This window comes from Girardinichthys multiradiatus, chromosome 1 (assembly GCF_021462225.1).
Source record: "Girardinichthys multiradiatus isolate DD_20200921_A chromosome 1, DD_fGirMul_XY1, whole genome shotgun sequence".
Classification (NCBI taxonomy): domain Eukaryota; kingdom Metazoa; phylum Chordata; class Actinopteri; order Cyprinodontiformes; family Goodeidae; genus Girardinichthys; species Girardinichthys multiradiatus.
Genome location: NC_061794.1, coordinates 41,412,689 through 41,428,924, shown reverse-complemented (window position 1 = coordinate 41,428,924; position 16,236 = coordinate 41,412,689). Strand labels below are relative to the sequence as shown.

Here is a 16,236-nt window from a genome sequence, read left to right as displayed (position 1 = left end):
TCATGGAGATTATTTACTATTTCATGTCTTGAGGTGGCGTATCGATTGTTTACTTCACAAAAGAAATCTACAGAGTATAGAAATAGGTAATCTGAGCAGTACTTCTACCTTTGTTTAGATGTCAGACATGGAAGGAAACTTTGTTCTTTAAATGAATAACACATAGCAGAACTCTGTTGATACCAGCAGCCCAGATCCAGGAAAAGAAGTCATCATTACTGTGAAATATGTTTTGTTTTCTTAGCTGCCGCAAAGCACCGTCCTGTGGGAGAATCTATTCAGGTAATGGTGACAATCTGTTTTGCTCAATCAATACGTTTCTATGCGGCACAGAGGGGTGTATCTCTTTTTGTGACCCTGCAGGCGTATAGAGGGCTTAGGATGAATCATGTCAGGGGATATAGAGTAAGACTTTCTAGAGAAGCTTTCTCATGCCAGAACAAAAGGATTCAGTCCTCATGTAACCAACTGTAAAAGCAAGGCCTAAAAGAGCCTGAAATCCATCAATCAGCTGGCCACTGACACACCCATTAAAACAGAGGGAAAAGGGCCAAGCGGTGAAACCAGAGCTTCTGTCGAAGTAGGCCATCAACTATTCATTCTGTTGTGGCGGCCAACACCTATCAGGTGCGATACAGTGTGTACTGATTTGAGGTTGGCTTTATGATCGACCGCTCATGTTTTACAGGAATCCCAGCTGACAGAGGATGCTGCTTTGCGAGGGCGATGAGGAGGAAGAAAGAGTCAAACAATATTTAGAAGCCATTACACAGATTGCTCAGAGGGACGACTGGCGCCATGCATATTTAATGATGCTGTTCCAGTTTTGTGACAATTCATCAAGAGTTCAAGGAAAATCAGGGACAAGCCAACAAATGTTTCACTGTAGATCAAACAGATTCATGGACGTTTTGAAAAATTCAACGTATTACTTATTAATTTTCCTCATGCGGTAACCTTATATACTTACATTGTTCAGTAATGGTGATGACTGAGTCTGTTTCGTTAAAACAACCCGTGAAATCTTTTCTTAAAGGTCAAAAAAGAAAAACTGATGACAAACAAAGAAATACATGATTCAGCTTTTTAAATGAACATTAGGAAGTCACACAATAGGATGAGTAAAGCAGAATGAGTATTGTATTTGCGTGTATAAAACAAGAAAACAATACAGTTATTGCTATGTTACTATATATGACAGCATTTTCTTTCACTGAGATTCCCTGAATTTGCTGACTTCTCAGTCTTTGAGGTGCCTTCTATATATTGATAGGATTCCCAGCTGCTACTCCATAAATAAATCAGCAAGTAACAATACAGGCTTATCAAAAAAAAAGTTAGTTTGTTCACCACATAGTAAGGGCTAAAGGAAAAATAAGCCCTTTGTCAGTTCGAGGGTTTTAACCTATGATACCTTTACCAAGCTCCAAGATTATTTCCAACCTCAATTATACATAGACATACACCACATGTGGCTAACAGAGTAATTATTTATTTAACAACAACTAAGCCAAAAGCACACTCCAAAAAGTAAGAACATTTGTGTTTGGTCGATTTTTTTTTGCTTCTTGGCAATAAATGACAATAAAAGCCTGTTCATTTCCTTTTAAATTTGTAACAAAGGGTCTTTGTAGATTAATTACTAGAGTTGTAGAATGAAAAACTTATCAGATCCTCTGTGCTAATGTGAAGTAGCCTATTCTGCTAATGGCTGTTGTTAATTGTTGTTTGTTGGATTGGATGATAGAAGCTGAAAGAACCAGGACAATTATGTTAATTAATAATATATTTTTTTTAAGAGACAGGGCATCAGGAGTGTTGTGTTGGAGAATCAGAAACAACCACAGCAGTCTGGCACCTCCTCCTCATGCTGGTCACCAGCTTGGTCAAACACTGCTGTGGGATGGATTTGCCTTCCTAAATAAACATTTGTCACAAGTCAACCAATGTGGTTGTGTTGTTCATTCTGGTACATACAGCAGGCCCAAGCTAATCCCACAATGTGGGTAGAGGTCAGGACAGCGAGCAGGGCAGTCCATCCTCTCAATTTCCAAAATTCCAGACATGGTCTCTGAAAATTGAAGCTCTCTCAGGCAAGCATTGACATTGATCACACTGATGCCCCACATCATCACAATGCCTGTACCAAAAGCTGTTTGGCATTGGCAGAGAAGGTTTTTCAACTGGCAGAATCCACTTACTCAACTGTGCTGCTCAACCCACAAATGCATTTTCCTTACAAATTTGACACAATTTGAGGGGATATAAACAGTCTTTCCATTAGTATAAGATGTTTTGCCAATAGGCGTTGTAACTACAAAGAAATACTCTACCAATAACAAATTCTCAGATTTCTTTGTACCAAGTATATTCAAAACCCTAGCATTTGAGGATGCATTTTCTTTTTACCATGACTGTCTATGCACATAAGCAAACAAACACCATAAACTACATGTAGTTGTGTTAAGTATTTTTCAAACTTAAAGAAAAATGCATGCATCTTTTTGTAACATGTTTGAAGTACAGCATAATACAGACTGAACTTTTCCAGAACTTGGTCAATTTGAGGTCATTTTCCTAGAATACATAAAAAAAATGTGGAAAATACACACCCCTAGAAGCGGAGTTAGAAAACAGTAACAAACCCAATAGGCCTGCACAAAGTTATTCAGAACAACTGACTGTTATACTGAATGCTATGAATCAGATACATATTGCTTCTTTTACTCATAGGACTTAATGCTAATGAATTATGGGATGTGCTAACTTTAGAGAGAGGGATATCCCTGATCTTATTCTTGTCTTTATAAATGCATTTATTTGACCCTGTAAATACACCTGTAATCTTTCGTCTTTTAAACAGGCTACATAAGAAAGCTGTTGATTGATAGTATGGCACCTTTAACTTGATGTTGTGAAATAATGGTTAGCATGTCCTACATTGTCTGGTGATGTTTGGTAGATCTTCCATCACATGTTTAGTTTTTGAAGCTGTTTAATCTAATCTGGTTACAACCCCAAAGAAATGGACTCAACATTTAGGGAAACTTACTTGAAAATTACTTGTTCTTTATCTTTTTAGATCTATTTAGATAGCTTAGCTCTAGGCCAGCACAAGACAGCAACTTCTGAGATTTACACTTTTGGTTTGTGTGCCTGTTGATATTAGTTTTTACACTACTGGCTACCCAGAAAGCAATGCCCTTTCAGGAACCTAAAAAGAGAGCTCTCTACGGGTTCTTCTAAGGTCATACAGTTCATAACCTTCAGAAAGCTTTCAGGGAACATTCTCTTAGGGTTATAGGTTGTTTAACTCTATGTTATGAAGCAATAAGGAACATTCCTTGAATGTTGAATGGGAGAAGAAAATTAAAGTTAATGCTCTTGAAAGTCTCCCAAACATCCCCCTGTTAGCTGAGTAAAGCTTTAGACTATATTTACGTTATACAGATTTTGAGGTTGAATTTCTGAAGCCCTGGTTCTAATACTGTGATACTAGTACTACTGTACTGCTGGTGTATAGAGATTGTCTGGGCCACCTTTAGTGGTTCTCAAATAAATGCTTATGTCAAGCAATGACAAGGTGAAAAACAAGTGAATGAGCTGAAATTCAAACTTTCTGATCTTGGCGTTGAAACTACTGAAACTGCTACAAGGAGAATTGTGGTGAAGAATATTTTGAGTACCCCTTTGGAAACGTAATGACAGTCAACTAGGAATAAGTGCAAGTCAAGCTTTGACAGTGCAGTCTCTGCAACAAATACATTGCTTTGATTGAAGTTATCTAATAATTGTATTCAGTTGTTGTAAGGCAGAGGAAGACTCAAGGCTGTCAATTTTTGGTTGTTTGGGCACTTTGTATTTTCTGGGAACGGACTTAAAGGACGGGTTTAGTATTTTAGGGGTTTTTGGTTCCTTAAACTATTGTTTTTTGGTAAGCCTAAGAAGTTTTCCTGGAGTCAATTTCTATTTTGCTTTGGGAGGCTGACACATTTCAACATAGCTTAACATATGAATCTCAACTTTTTTGTTCCAACATTATTAACAAGATTACTTATCTCACCTGGCAGTGTTCATAATGTTGTAGCTGTTTGGTGTCAATAAGAAACCTAGCTCTCTGCCTGAGCAAACATGACAATATCCTTAAAATATGGAACCATCTCTGAACATATCCACCAATGTGCACCTGATATAACGAGCGTAAAGTTAAATCAAAGAAGGCAACATTGAAATGAGGAAGTTTTGTCTCCAATGAGTTAACGCTGAGATCTAATCACTTTTACATCTGCTGTAGTAGCTAAATATGGTGTTATCTATCCAGCGGCGGAACTTGGACACAGCGGTGTAGACTCCAGGAAATTCTGCATCAGCACATCCTCTTCCCCACGACACCACTCCATAGACCCGTCCATTACAGACAAGTGGGCCACCTGAGTCGCCCTGAAAGAACAGCACAGAGGACCATCATGGGTCATATTCTAGTATTTGAGATCTCCTACTTAGATTACAATTTATTGAAAAGACCAATCTATGTCAGGTCATATTTTACAGCCATGTGAGCAAATGTGGAGTTCTGATGAAAATTAAAAGGAAAGATCATATTTTTCCAATTTTAGCTTCTCTTTACTGGTTCCTTCTTACATATAAAGCCTTTAATTATCAAGCTCCGTCGTTTATTAGAGATTTGATTGTTCCATATGTTCCCAACAGAACTCTTCACTCACAGACTGCCGGTTTACCGGGGGTTCCTAGAGTTTTCTAAAAGCAGACAGTACTTCTATACCTTTTGTATGTATGCTCTATCTTCTCAAACCTCCCAGTCAGACCTAGCAGATAGCCTGGCTAGGGTTCTTCTGGAGGTTTATTCCTATTAAAAGGAACTTTTTCTTTCTACATGAATGCTCAGTATTAGGGATTGCTGCAAAGCTGACTCGATTCAATTAAGTGTCAACTGTTGTCACATGCTAATTCATGAGGAGGGATTGCTGCAAAGTCAGGGACTTGATGCAGTCGGCTGTGCTTTGACAGAAACTTTTTACCAATTGGCTTAATAAACTGAATTTGACTGCATTGTTTTATGACTAGGATTGTATTGGAATGCTTGTTATTGATGTTGAACCTGTCTATATGATTGGACTGAAGTGACTGTGTATTTCTGTATAAACATTGGATCTGTTTGTTGGGTAAAGTACATTGAGACAAGGTTTACTGTGAATCATTGCTATATCGATACAATTTGAACTGAACTGAACTCTTTCCTTGACACAGCATAATCTGTGATTCATCAGAACTGTTTATTTCCAAAGCATGGAGTTTGTTATATATTATATCCTAGGGTAACTTATTTTTCTTTTTCACATTCTTTTTTAATGGTTATTTAAAAAAGAAGGGCACGTAAATAAATCATTGCTTACAAATGCAAATATAATCTGTTACATTTTTAATGTATACATGTAAATGCGCCCTGCGATGGACTGGCGACCTGTCCAGGGTGTACCCCGCCTTTCGCCCATAGACTGCTGGAGATAGGCACCAGCTCCCCCGTGACCCACTATGGAATAAGCGGTAGAAAATGACTGACTGACTGACATGTAAATGCATGCATTTTGCATGCATTTTCTGTAGTAATTTATATGTACTTATGGAAACTAAACTGAACAAATTAATCACATCCAACAGGTTCAATACAAAATCTACTATGACAGAATTTGCATATTTATCTGCTGATGAAAATAAATTGCTTACCTGCCCTTGATGGAAGTTTTATAAATATCATTTACATATTTAATACATATTTCAGGAAGAAATTTTATTTTGTTTATTTTATTTTATTTTATTATGATTATCACTATTTTAACCTAAGGCAGATAGACACTATGAGGAGGAAATAGGGTACATAGACAACATTGATTTGGACCTTTTCATTGGCGCAGCTGAGAGCAACTACATCAGTCTATTATAAAGCTCAGCTTGTGTCATATTTGGGGGTCGTGGTAGGACCAAAGAGCAGAGAATGGTGCTGGGAGCCAGCGCTATGAAGGTAAATCGAGTTTTATTCCTTTCCTCACAGAATCAGGGCAGACAGATCAGGGCATTAACATACCCTACCAGAACTCGGAGAACCAGACATCAGGTACACGACCAGGATACAACAATGACAACAACAACCAGTCTGGAACAATGGAAACTAAAGAGCTTAATTACAAATGGGGAAAGCAGGGGGAACCAATGAACGGCAAGACCACGTAATCAGGGAAAACACAGAACAGATGCGGGTGACAGTACTGGGAGACAGAGGGAGATAAACCAATTAACAAGACAAGACACAGAACTAAGGGTAAACAGAGAACCAGACCATATAATATATATAATTACAAAAAACACAAAACTCAGTCACTGGCTGTGTATGACAGCTTGTAAATAGAATGTGATTCCCCCCATATTTCAATTTATAGACAAAACCGAGTTTTAGTCTTCTTTTAAATAATGCTCAAAATAAAAAATGTTAGATTGAAAAACCAGAAGTATTACCACACAGAGACGTCCACTCTTACTTGCAGTCCTGCTGAGTTAATCCAGCATTAAGATACAGTGTTTTATTACCTGCTGCCTCCTACAACAGCACCCCTAACAATTCCTATGAAATACGTGAGCAACAACATTTTTCAAATACTTGATTTAGGAACACCTAATTAGTAATCTATAGCTTTTGATTCACTGTGGTACAGATTTCCTGTGCTATATAGTCAAATTTATCCAGATGTGTGTTCATCTTTATAAATCAGGCCACATTGTAAGGTGTGGCCATTTAAATCAAGCAAATGTTCTAAAACTGTGTTCATACACTGAATAAAGTAACAGAGGACATCCTACCTGACAGGCATCCTTCCCACCAATGTTGTAGCCGGCACAAAGCATTTTGTCTGTGATGCTGCCATTAAATGATCCTGTGCTGTTACATTTTTCTGTAGAGACCACAGGAAGTGTGACAGTCCGAAGGGTGGCTGGAATCTGGCCCCCGGTGGGGCTGGTGTATCCCCATCCTGACACTCGACACATTGTGCCCTCTGCAATGGAGGAATCCTGCTTGGGCAGCAGGACGATGGACACGTAGCTGTTCAGGGAGATGGGTGCCCTCAGCTGAAGACGGAGTGTTTTTTTTTTTTATAAACAAGTGAATTAAGAAAGATATCTAAAGATATTCAGAAATATAGTTTGCATTCTGTACCTTAATGAGCATGATGTCACTGCTGTTTGATGTGCTGTTGTAGTGAGGGTGGGGCACCAAAAAGTGAGGGTAGACTTCTTGCTCCGTACCTTCATAAATGGCCAAAGAGTAGTCCCCTGCTACTATCACCATTCTGGTTACCCTGTAGGTGAAACAAGTGGGTACTGGATTAAGGCCAGGAGCTGTTTATGCATTTTTCCACACAAAGCTACAGCTGCAATATATCCAGTCATACAAACATGGACTGCAGTTATAGTTACAGTTATGGTAAAAACAGAAGACTATGTAGGATATAATAAACATTATCTTGTCTACACCAGGTCCTCGAATGTTTTAAAACAACCTTTGAGTGTACAAAAATATACATCAGATTATTTATTATAAAAAATGGAAAAACAGAATGGAAAAGCACTGTCTAGAATAACTAAGTACACCTTTGAGCATTCATTTTATTTGGAAAGACACAACCAGGTACATTAAATGCATTTGATTACCTGAAATTGGGCACAATTTATATAAAGCGATTTAAGTCACTATTTATCTATGTGAATATTTTTTTTTATTTTATTGATTATATTATTCTATTATACAACTTATTTTTCTGCAGTGTCCGGTGTTGATTTTATTACCAACCTCAGGTGTACTCTCCCTCCTTCTAACAATCTTGGGACCTGATGTCTATTGTAAGCTGCCTACTCCCACCCACATTAATTTTCAAAATGCCTGCTCCCGCAAGATTTGCGTTGGGTTCTCTGGGACCCATGGGATACCAATGTGGGGCTCTGCTGTGTAGTCATTGAGTCGACAGTGAACCCAAATTTGCCAAATTACAGGTCCTTCTCAAAATATTAGCATATTGTGATAAAGTTCATTATTTTCCATAATGTCATGATGAAAATTTAACATTCATATATTTTAGATTTATTGCACACTAACTGAAATATTTCAGGTCTTTTATTGTCTTAATACGGATGATTTTGGCATACAGCTCATGAAATCCCAAAATTCCTATCTCACAAAATTAGCATATAATTAAAAGGGTCTCTAAACGAGCTATGAACCTAATCATCTGAATCAACGAGTTAACTCTAAACACCTGCAAAAGATTCCTGAGGCCTTTAAAACTCCCAGCCTGGTTCATCACTCAAAACCCCAATCATGGGTAAGTCTGCCGACCTGACTGCTGTCCAGAAGGCCACTATTGACACCCTCAAGCAAGAGGGTAAGACACAGAAAGAAATTTCGGAACGAATAGGCTGTTCCCAGAGTGCTGTACCAAGGCACTTCAGTGGGAAGCCTGTGGGAAGGAAAAAGTGTGGCAGAAAACGCTGCACAATGAGAAGAGGTGACCGGACACTGAGGAAGATAGTGGAGAAGGGCCAATTCCAGACCTTGGGGGACTTGCGGAAGCAGTGGACTGAGTCTGGAGTAGAAACATCCAGAGCTACCGTGCACAGGCGTGTGCAGGAAATGGTCTAAAGGTGCCGCATTCCCCAGGTCAAGCCACTTTTGAACCAGAAACAGCAGCAGAAGCGCCTGACCTGGGCTACAGAGAAGCAGCACTGGACTGTTGCTCAGTGGTCCAAAGTACTATTTTCGGATCATAGCAAATTCTGCATGTCATTCGGAAATCAAGGTGCCAGAGTCTGGAGGAAGACTGGGGAGAAGGAAATGCCAAAATGCCAGAAGTCCAGTGTCAAGTACCCACAGTCAGTGATGGTCTGGGGTGCCGTGTCAGCTGCTGGTGTTGGTCCACTGTGTTTTATCAAGGGCAGGATCAATGCAGCTAGCTATCAGGAGATTTTAGAGCACTTCATGCTTCCATCTGCTGAAAAGCTTTATGGAGATGAAGATTTCATTTTTCAGCACGACCTGGCACCTGCTCACAGTGCCAAAACCACTGGTAAATGGTTTACTGACCATGGTATCAATGTGCTCAATTGGCCTGCCAACTCTCCTGACCTGAACCCCATAGAGAATCTGTGGGATATTGTGAAGAGAACGTTGAGAGACTCAAGACCCAACACTCTGGATGAGCTAAAGGCCGCTATCAAAGCATCCTGGGCCTCCATAAGACCTCAGCAGTGCCACAGGCTGATTGCCTGCATGCCACGCCGCATTGAAGCAGTCATTTCTGCAAAAGGATTTCCGACCAAGTATCGAGTGCATAACTGTACATGATTATTTGAAGGTTGACGTTTTTTGTATTAAAAACACTTTTCTTTTTTTGGTCGGATGAAATATGCTAATTTTGTGAGATAGGAATTTTGGGTTTTCATGAGCTGTATGCCAAAATCATCCGTATTAAGACAATAAAAGACTTGAAATATGTCAGTTAGTGTGCAATGAATCTAAAATATATGAATGTTAAATTTTCATCATGACATTATGGAAAATAATGAACTTTATCACAATATGCTAATATTTTGAGAAGGACCTGTATTCTGGAGTCATATATGAAGACACCTGTCTGAAAGCGTTTTATTAAAATTGAAGCAGGGCATACTGACACATTAATTGAACATCTTTGTCAGTTCTAATATACTGTATCAGCTTCAGGTTCTGACTTTTGGCATGCTACCAGCTTTAAAATAGAAAACTCTTATTTTCTTCTTTTTGTTTTTTACTTTTTCACAAGAAGCATTTTTTCAAGCTTCACTGATTCACTGAACAAAACAACCACAATCCACGGTGAGTTGACAAACATATGTACCTCACATTGCCAGTGTAGGTATAAAAATGGACCAGAAAATAGTCCGGAATATCCCCATAGTGACACATGGTGGTGGCAGCATCATGCTTTGGGGATGTGTTTTTTTCTGCACGGACAGGGAAGCTGGTCAGAATGAACTGGAAGATGGATGGAGCAATTACAATGTAATCCTGGAAAACCTGTTAGAGGCTGCAAAAGACTTGCATCTGAGGCGGGCGTTCACCTTAAAACCCTGAATATACAGCAAGGGGTTCAATGGTTTAGATCAAAGCACCTAAATCCAACTGAGAATCTGTGAAAATGTCAAAAAAAATTGCTTTACCCAGATCCCCCTCCCCTAATCTGACTGAGATTGAGCTATTGTGCAGAGAAGAATGGGCTCAAATTTAAGTCTCTGGATTTCCAAAGCTGGTGCAAACATACCCCCGAAAGACTTGCAACTCTTGCTGGGAAATCTGTTTCTATGTAGTATTTACTTAGGAGGGCTGAATACAAATGAACGCCACACTGAAAAAATGCTCATGGTAGAACATTTTTTTAAAGCAAGCATGTTTTTTCCTACGCTTCACAATTATGCAGTACTTTGTGGTGGTCTGTCACATGAAATCCTAATAAAATACACTGAAGTTTGTCATTTTAATGTGACAAAATCTGAAAAAGTTAAATGGGGAGTAAATACTTTTCCAAGACACTGTATAACAGGTTAACAATCTGCTAAAAATATAATGGTTTCAGTATTTTTAGATCTATTATGGGACAAAGACATCAGAACAAAATGTTCAAATGGTGTTTTTTTGTTTTAGGTTGAATATGTTTTCAGAGCTGTAACCTGATCTTAACTTTCTACTTAAAAATGGTAGAAAAATAATCATTTTTTAACACAATTAAACATCCTAAATTTTAAGTGAAACATTGCTCTTTATTGACTAACAGGGAAGAAGGCATCCTGACCACACTTACAGCCGCTCACTGAAAACCATTTAACAATAGGTGAAAAGTATCAATTTGCTGATGTAACTGTAGGATCTGGATTAAATCCCAAACACTGAATTTATTGCTTCCTTACAGGCACATTTATTTGCTTGTAATCCAAATAAAACGTTGTTGTCTGTGAGCCTTGATGCCACAATCATGCTTGTGTCAGATTGCAGAAGCACAGAGCTCCATTGTGTGCTGGGTGTCGTTTTTCATGTGCTTAATTTCAGCCCTGACAATCACTAGAACCTAGCATCTGATATGGCGTGAGATTCCTGATCCACCAAAGTCAAGCAGAGGTCCTTCTATGCCACAGTACTTCACTGCTTAAACCTAAATCAGGACCCTGAAGAATTTATTTTACCACTTTATCAAGTTTGTGTTTTTGTAGGAAGCTATGTAATATCTATTCTCTGCAGAGGCGAATCATAAGAAGAAAAGTAACTCACCCAATGTTACAGTGTGCTGCTGTGATTACCCAGAATCTGTTAATCAGGAAGCCCCCGCAGAAGTGCTTGCGGTTCGTTGTCTGGATCGACACAATGTACCTGATGGAATGTGGAACTGGCGCGTACCCTCCCACTATGCGTTCCTGTGGAACGTTCTGACCTGTGACACACAGAGAGATACAGAGAGGAATTAACTCTGACTGGATTTATCGAAATAAACACAGAACTGGCACAGTTGTGCTTTAATTTGGTGCAGCAGCGTCAGCCAGAAAAATGCAAGTCACTGATAGAAACAACACAAATCAGTAGATCGATGAAGGAGGATTTCATCTCGGAGCTGCATTGATTCCCAGCAAGGATGAATCTCAGCACCATTATCTGGTGTTTTCTCTGAGTTAGCCAAACTGCTCCTAATAGTGCCTTGTAAAAGTTCAAATTACAACCAGAAACTTGTTATTTCTGGTTGTAATTTTTTTGTTTGTTTGTTTTTTGGGGGGATTTTATGTGACAGAACATCACAAAGATAGGGCATAGAGTCCAGCAGACTTATTTGCTCCCAGTTAAAATACATCTTATCTGTAAAGGCCTCAGAGGTATGTTCAAGAACATTAGTTAATGAATAGTATTATGAAGACCAAGGAACACAGCAGACAGGCCAGGGATAAAGGTGTGGCGAGGTTTAGAACATACGTGTTAGAATTTACAATATCCCAAGCTTTAAAGATCTAATGGAGCACTGTTCAATTCATCCTTGAAACCAGAAAGAGTTTGGCCCTCCTGATAAACTCACTGACCAAGTAAGGAGAAATCGCTGAAAAAAAAAGAACCATGTCTGCTTTGGAGGAGCTGCAGAGATCCACAACTCAGGTGGAAAAATCTGGTGACGTAACAAAGGAATATTGTTTTATAACAGAAGAGTAGAAAAAAAGCCATTATTGAAATAAAAGAGAGACCAATTAACCTAACAGGCATGTCTTTGGGAGGAAGCCGGAGTACCCGGTGAGAACCCACGCATGCATGGGGAGAACATGCAAACTCCATGCAGAAAGAACCCCGGCTGGGAATCGAAACCAGGACCTTCTTGCTGCAAGGCAACAGTGCTACCAACTGCTCTACCGTGCAGCCCTCAAAGCAATTATACAATTAAATGTCATCCGAATTAAAAAGATTTATGCTTGTGGTTGTAATATGATTGAAAACATTGAAGGGATTTCAATACTTTTCCATGCGACCGCATGTCTTTTCCTGGATAGAGAGATGTCGATTCACTCATAATAATTACTCAAGTGTTGTTAGGTAAAATACCAAAAACAAAAATCACTATGTAATTATATAAGTAAGTAAGCATATCTCTCTCTCTCTCTCTCTCTAGATATATGCTATTAGCAAATTATTTACACACACTGTCCTTTAAATGTGTTACTGCAGTGTTTGAATGTATGAAATGCTAACATCTACTTGTTTATGGAAGCAAATCGTTACCATATTTCAAATGAAAAAGCATTTTCAGAAATGCTTTTTCATTTTAAGAATGTGGCTGCATTGTTTGACTCATAAATGAAATTAGTTATCAATAATTCTATTTGCATTTTAATTTTCTTCTTCAAGACTGCTCATTCTTTCACTTAATTAAAATGAAAAAGAAAAAGACGTTTGGGATTTATTTTTCAAAATGTATCCCAAATAGATACCAAAATTCAATTTGAAATGTAAAATTGGAAAATGAAAAAGCATTTCCAGAAATGCTTTTTCATTTTAAGAATGTAGCTGCATTATTTGACCCATAAATAAAATTAGGAATCAATTATCCTATTTGCATTTTCTTCTTCATGACTGCTCATTTTATGCCATAATCAAAAAGAAAACAAAGCAGACATTGCTTTTTCGTTTTTGTGGTCTGACCCCAAAGTACTGCCCAGAACTCGAAAACGAAAAAGCATTCCGAGCGGCGGGCGCAGCAGAGTGACATCAGCAGCTGCTCTTCCTCAGCTCCCTGCTGACCGAGCTACCCATCTTGTTCGGTAGGGGGCGCTGTGCACGTCTGCATTGCATTACATTGCAAACGTGCCGAGAAATTGATTGAATTGCAGCAGGGCCGAGCTCAATTTGTGGCAGTGGCAGGAAGAACTGGCAGTTCAGTGACAGGCTATTTATGGGTCAAATAATGCAGCCACATTCTTAAAATGAAAAAGTATTTCTGGAAATGCTTTTTCATTTGAAATATGGTAACGATTTGCTTCCATACTTGTTGGCTTATATTGACAATAGTAGTGAGCCTGGTCACAGACACAATAATCAACAAGCAAATCCAACTGTGTATTCTAATGGAAAGCAATATGAGATTAAGTTGGTTCCAAACTATTTATGATAACCTAACTCCGTCTGGAGATTCCAGGTACTCCGTCTGTACTTTCAGTTCACTCGTTAAAGTCACCACCACTGTTAAACGGTTTCCAGTTGCAAAATGGAAAACCAGTGGAATTTACCCACAGTTGTGCTCAGGGACCAATACAAGCCATTAACGACATGTTTCTCTTGATTTGTATTCATACAAGCACTAAAGAAATGTTTTAATAAATAGATTTTGTTCTATGTACTCTAGGTGTGATTGATTTACTGAGATAAAAATAATCACAGGTGAAAATAAGCCAGCGTTATTGGATTTTGAGTTCGAGTTTGCCAGAGAACCTCCAAATTTTCAAGTCAAAATTCTAACTTCATGGCGTATTGCTGTAAATATTTCAAGCTTGGGATATGTTGATCCAGTGCAAAGCAGTAAACTATTTGGTCATGTTTGTTTTATATTTTGTAATTATGTATATGTTTTGTGTACATTGTAACATGTACGTTTTGTGAAAATGTATGTGTTACAATGTCATTAATCTTTGTAGTAAACTTTCACAAACAGTCATGAAACACTATGTTTGGCACAAATTGGCCAAGAAATATGTCATATCTTCAGTACAGAAATCCAATGGCCTCCAAAAAAAGAAGTGCATGATAAATTAAATGAACAAAAGCTGCATAAAAGAAACAACCCAGTTTCAACAGTGATTGAGTATATAGGCCTGCATGTTTGGAAATCTCAATTAAATTAATTTTGGAAGAAACTGAAACAAACATTTTATTAAAAAGCTCCATTTGCCAAAGTTGTCTTGTCTATTGAAAATAATTAAGTTATTTTCCTGAATGCATGGCTCAAAAATTTCCAAGTCTTCTTAAGATTTGTTTGGTTTATAACTTAAGAGATTCTCAGTAATTTGTCTATAAGCAAACTAAAATATATGTAATTAATTACAAGCATTTATTTAACTGAGGATCATTTTACAAAGACATCCATCCATCCATCCATCCAGTCGCAGACACGTTTTCCTTCCTTCCTTCCCTTCTTCCATCCAGTCAGAGACCCATCTTCCTTCCTTCCTATCCTAGCTGTTTTTGGAAGGAAAGGTATACATTCTTTAAGAACAATTTCATTGCTAAGTCTAAAAGTTAATGAACAGACTCAGAGCTATAGATCACAGCAACTGAAAGTAATTTCAGGCACCAAAATTACCATCCACTATGAAGATAAACCTCATTGCTATCTAAGATTTTGAAGCTGTTATTAGCAGCACTAGGGCGTGTCGAGACCATTATGGAAACTTCACACTGTGCATGCAGAATGGATTGGATGTTAGAGAACATTATGTAAGACCTTAGAACCTGACCTTTGGTACTTTTTTAAAAGAAAGTCAGTTGAAGAATGTTGCTGTCTTAACAAGTAACTTATTTCTCTTTGTAGGGTAAACCTCAGAGATATCAAACCTTACACCAACCCTTCCTAGATAAGTTTTAGGGTTGTTACGTGTTTTCTCTGCACAAAATAGGGCATCAGCCTCAATTACCCACTTGTTATTGTTGTGGTGATCACTTGTCTAATGTTACAGAGGTTTCAAGTTATTTTTGTAAATAAGCTCACTTCCCTTCACCTTTTCATCATTTGAGAAAAACCTGCTTTATTACCTCATGTTCACAGTAAAATGTGCACCTAGCGGTATCCTAATAATAAAAAAATTAATTACCCTATAAGAATGTCTATTTACAGAGCATAACCACCAATAATATAAAGGTTCACATTCATTAATTTGACTTTAGAAACAAAGTAATCTTTCAAACTGCCCTTTCAAAATTTTTATTTCAAGAAGAAATATCTACCCTCCATACTCTGCTGCCTGATTATTCTGCTTGTGCTTGACTTCAAGTGATAAGATGCTAAATCGTACTCTGATGTAAAAGCTTCTGAGTCACACTTTTGCTCTCAGTGGAGCATCAATGCTGCTAATCTCAAAATGTGCTAAAAGGGATGCTTTCAAAAATTCAGCAAGGACACTAATAATACATTAGCTACACATCGATGCACACTTATTTTAGTAAGATGATTATGTTGGCCAATTTCAAAATGCTATGTTGCAACAACCTCTTTTTCCTGCCAATCTGATGACAATTAAAACCATGTGATGATAATTCATTAAAATGCTACTTGAAGTTAAAGAAGTGTACTTACAGTTCACAGTCAGGACTGCCAGCACTATAAGGAGCAATAAAGGTGCCAGGTTCATCGTGAGACACAAGAAAGAGCAGTCTTCCCGCAGCAAGAGGCTTAACCTGTGTGATACCTGTCTAATTTAAGAGGAAGGCATCTCACCTGCACTCTCAGGTTTCCAATAGTTTCTATTTCTGTTTCCATGGTCACGTCCTTCTCAGGCCAATATATAATTGAAGCTCCTTTGTCTCAACGCTTTCATGACCTATTCAAGCTAAATGTGTTCATTGTTAAACAGTTTGTTGTTGGTTCTTTTACTGTCGCATATAATGTTCTTGTGGGACCA

General features: G+C 38.2%; 1 protein-coding gene across 1 annotated transcript; it reads right to left on the bottom strand.

Annotated features, from left to right (window-relative positions):
• Positions 1-774: 774 nt before the first annotated feature.
• On the bottom strand, positions 775-15,997 carry zmp:0000001088 (trypsin-3). Its single transcript, XM_047373255.1, has 5 exons — positions 15,912-15,997; positions 11,366-11,525; positions 7,229-7,370; positions 6,874-7,140; positions 775-4,440 (listed from the first exon to the last, which is right to left on the bottom strand). Exons 1-5 carry the CDS (start codon positions 15,964-15,966, stop codon positions 4,270-4,272), a joined length of 795 nt encoding a protein of 264 aa, XP_047229211.1. The 5' UTR covers positions 15,967-15,997; the 3' UTR covers positions 775-4,269.
• Positions 15,998-16,236: the final 239 nt, after the last annotated feature.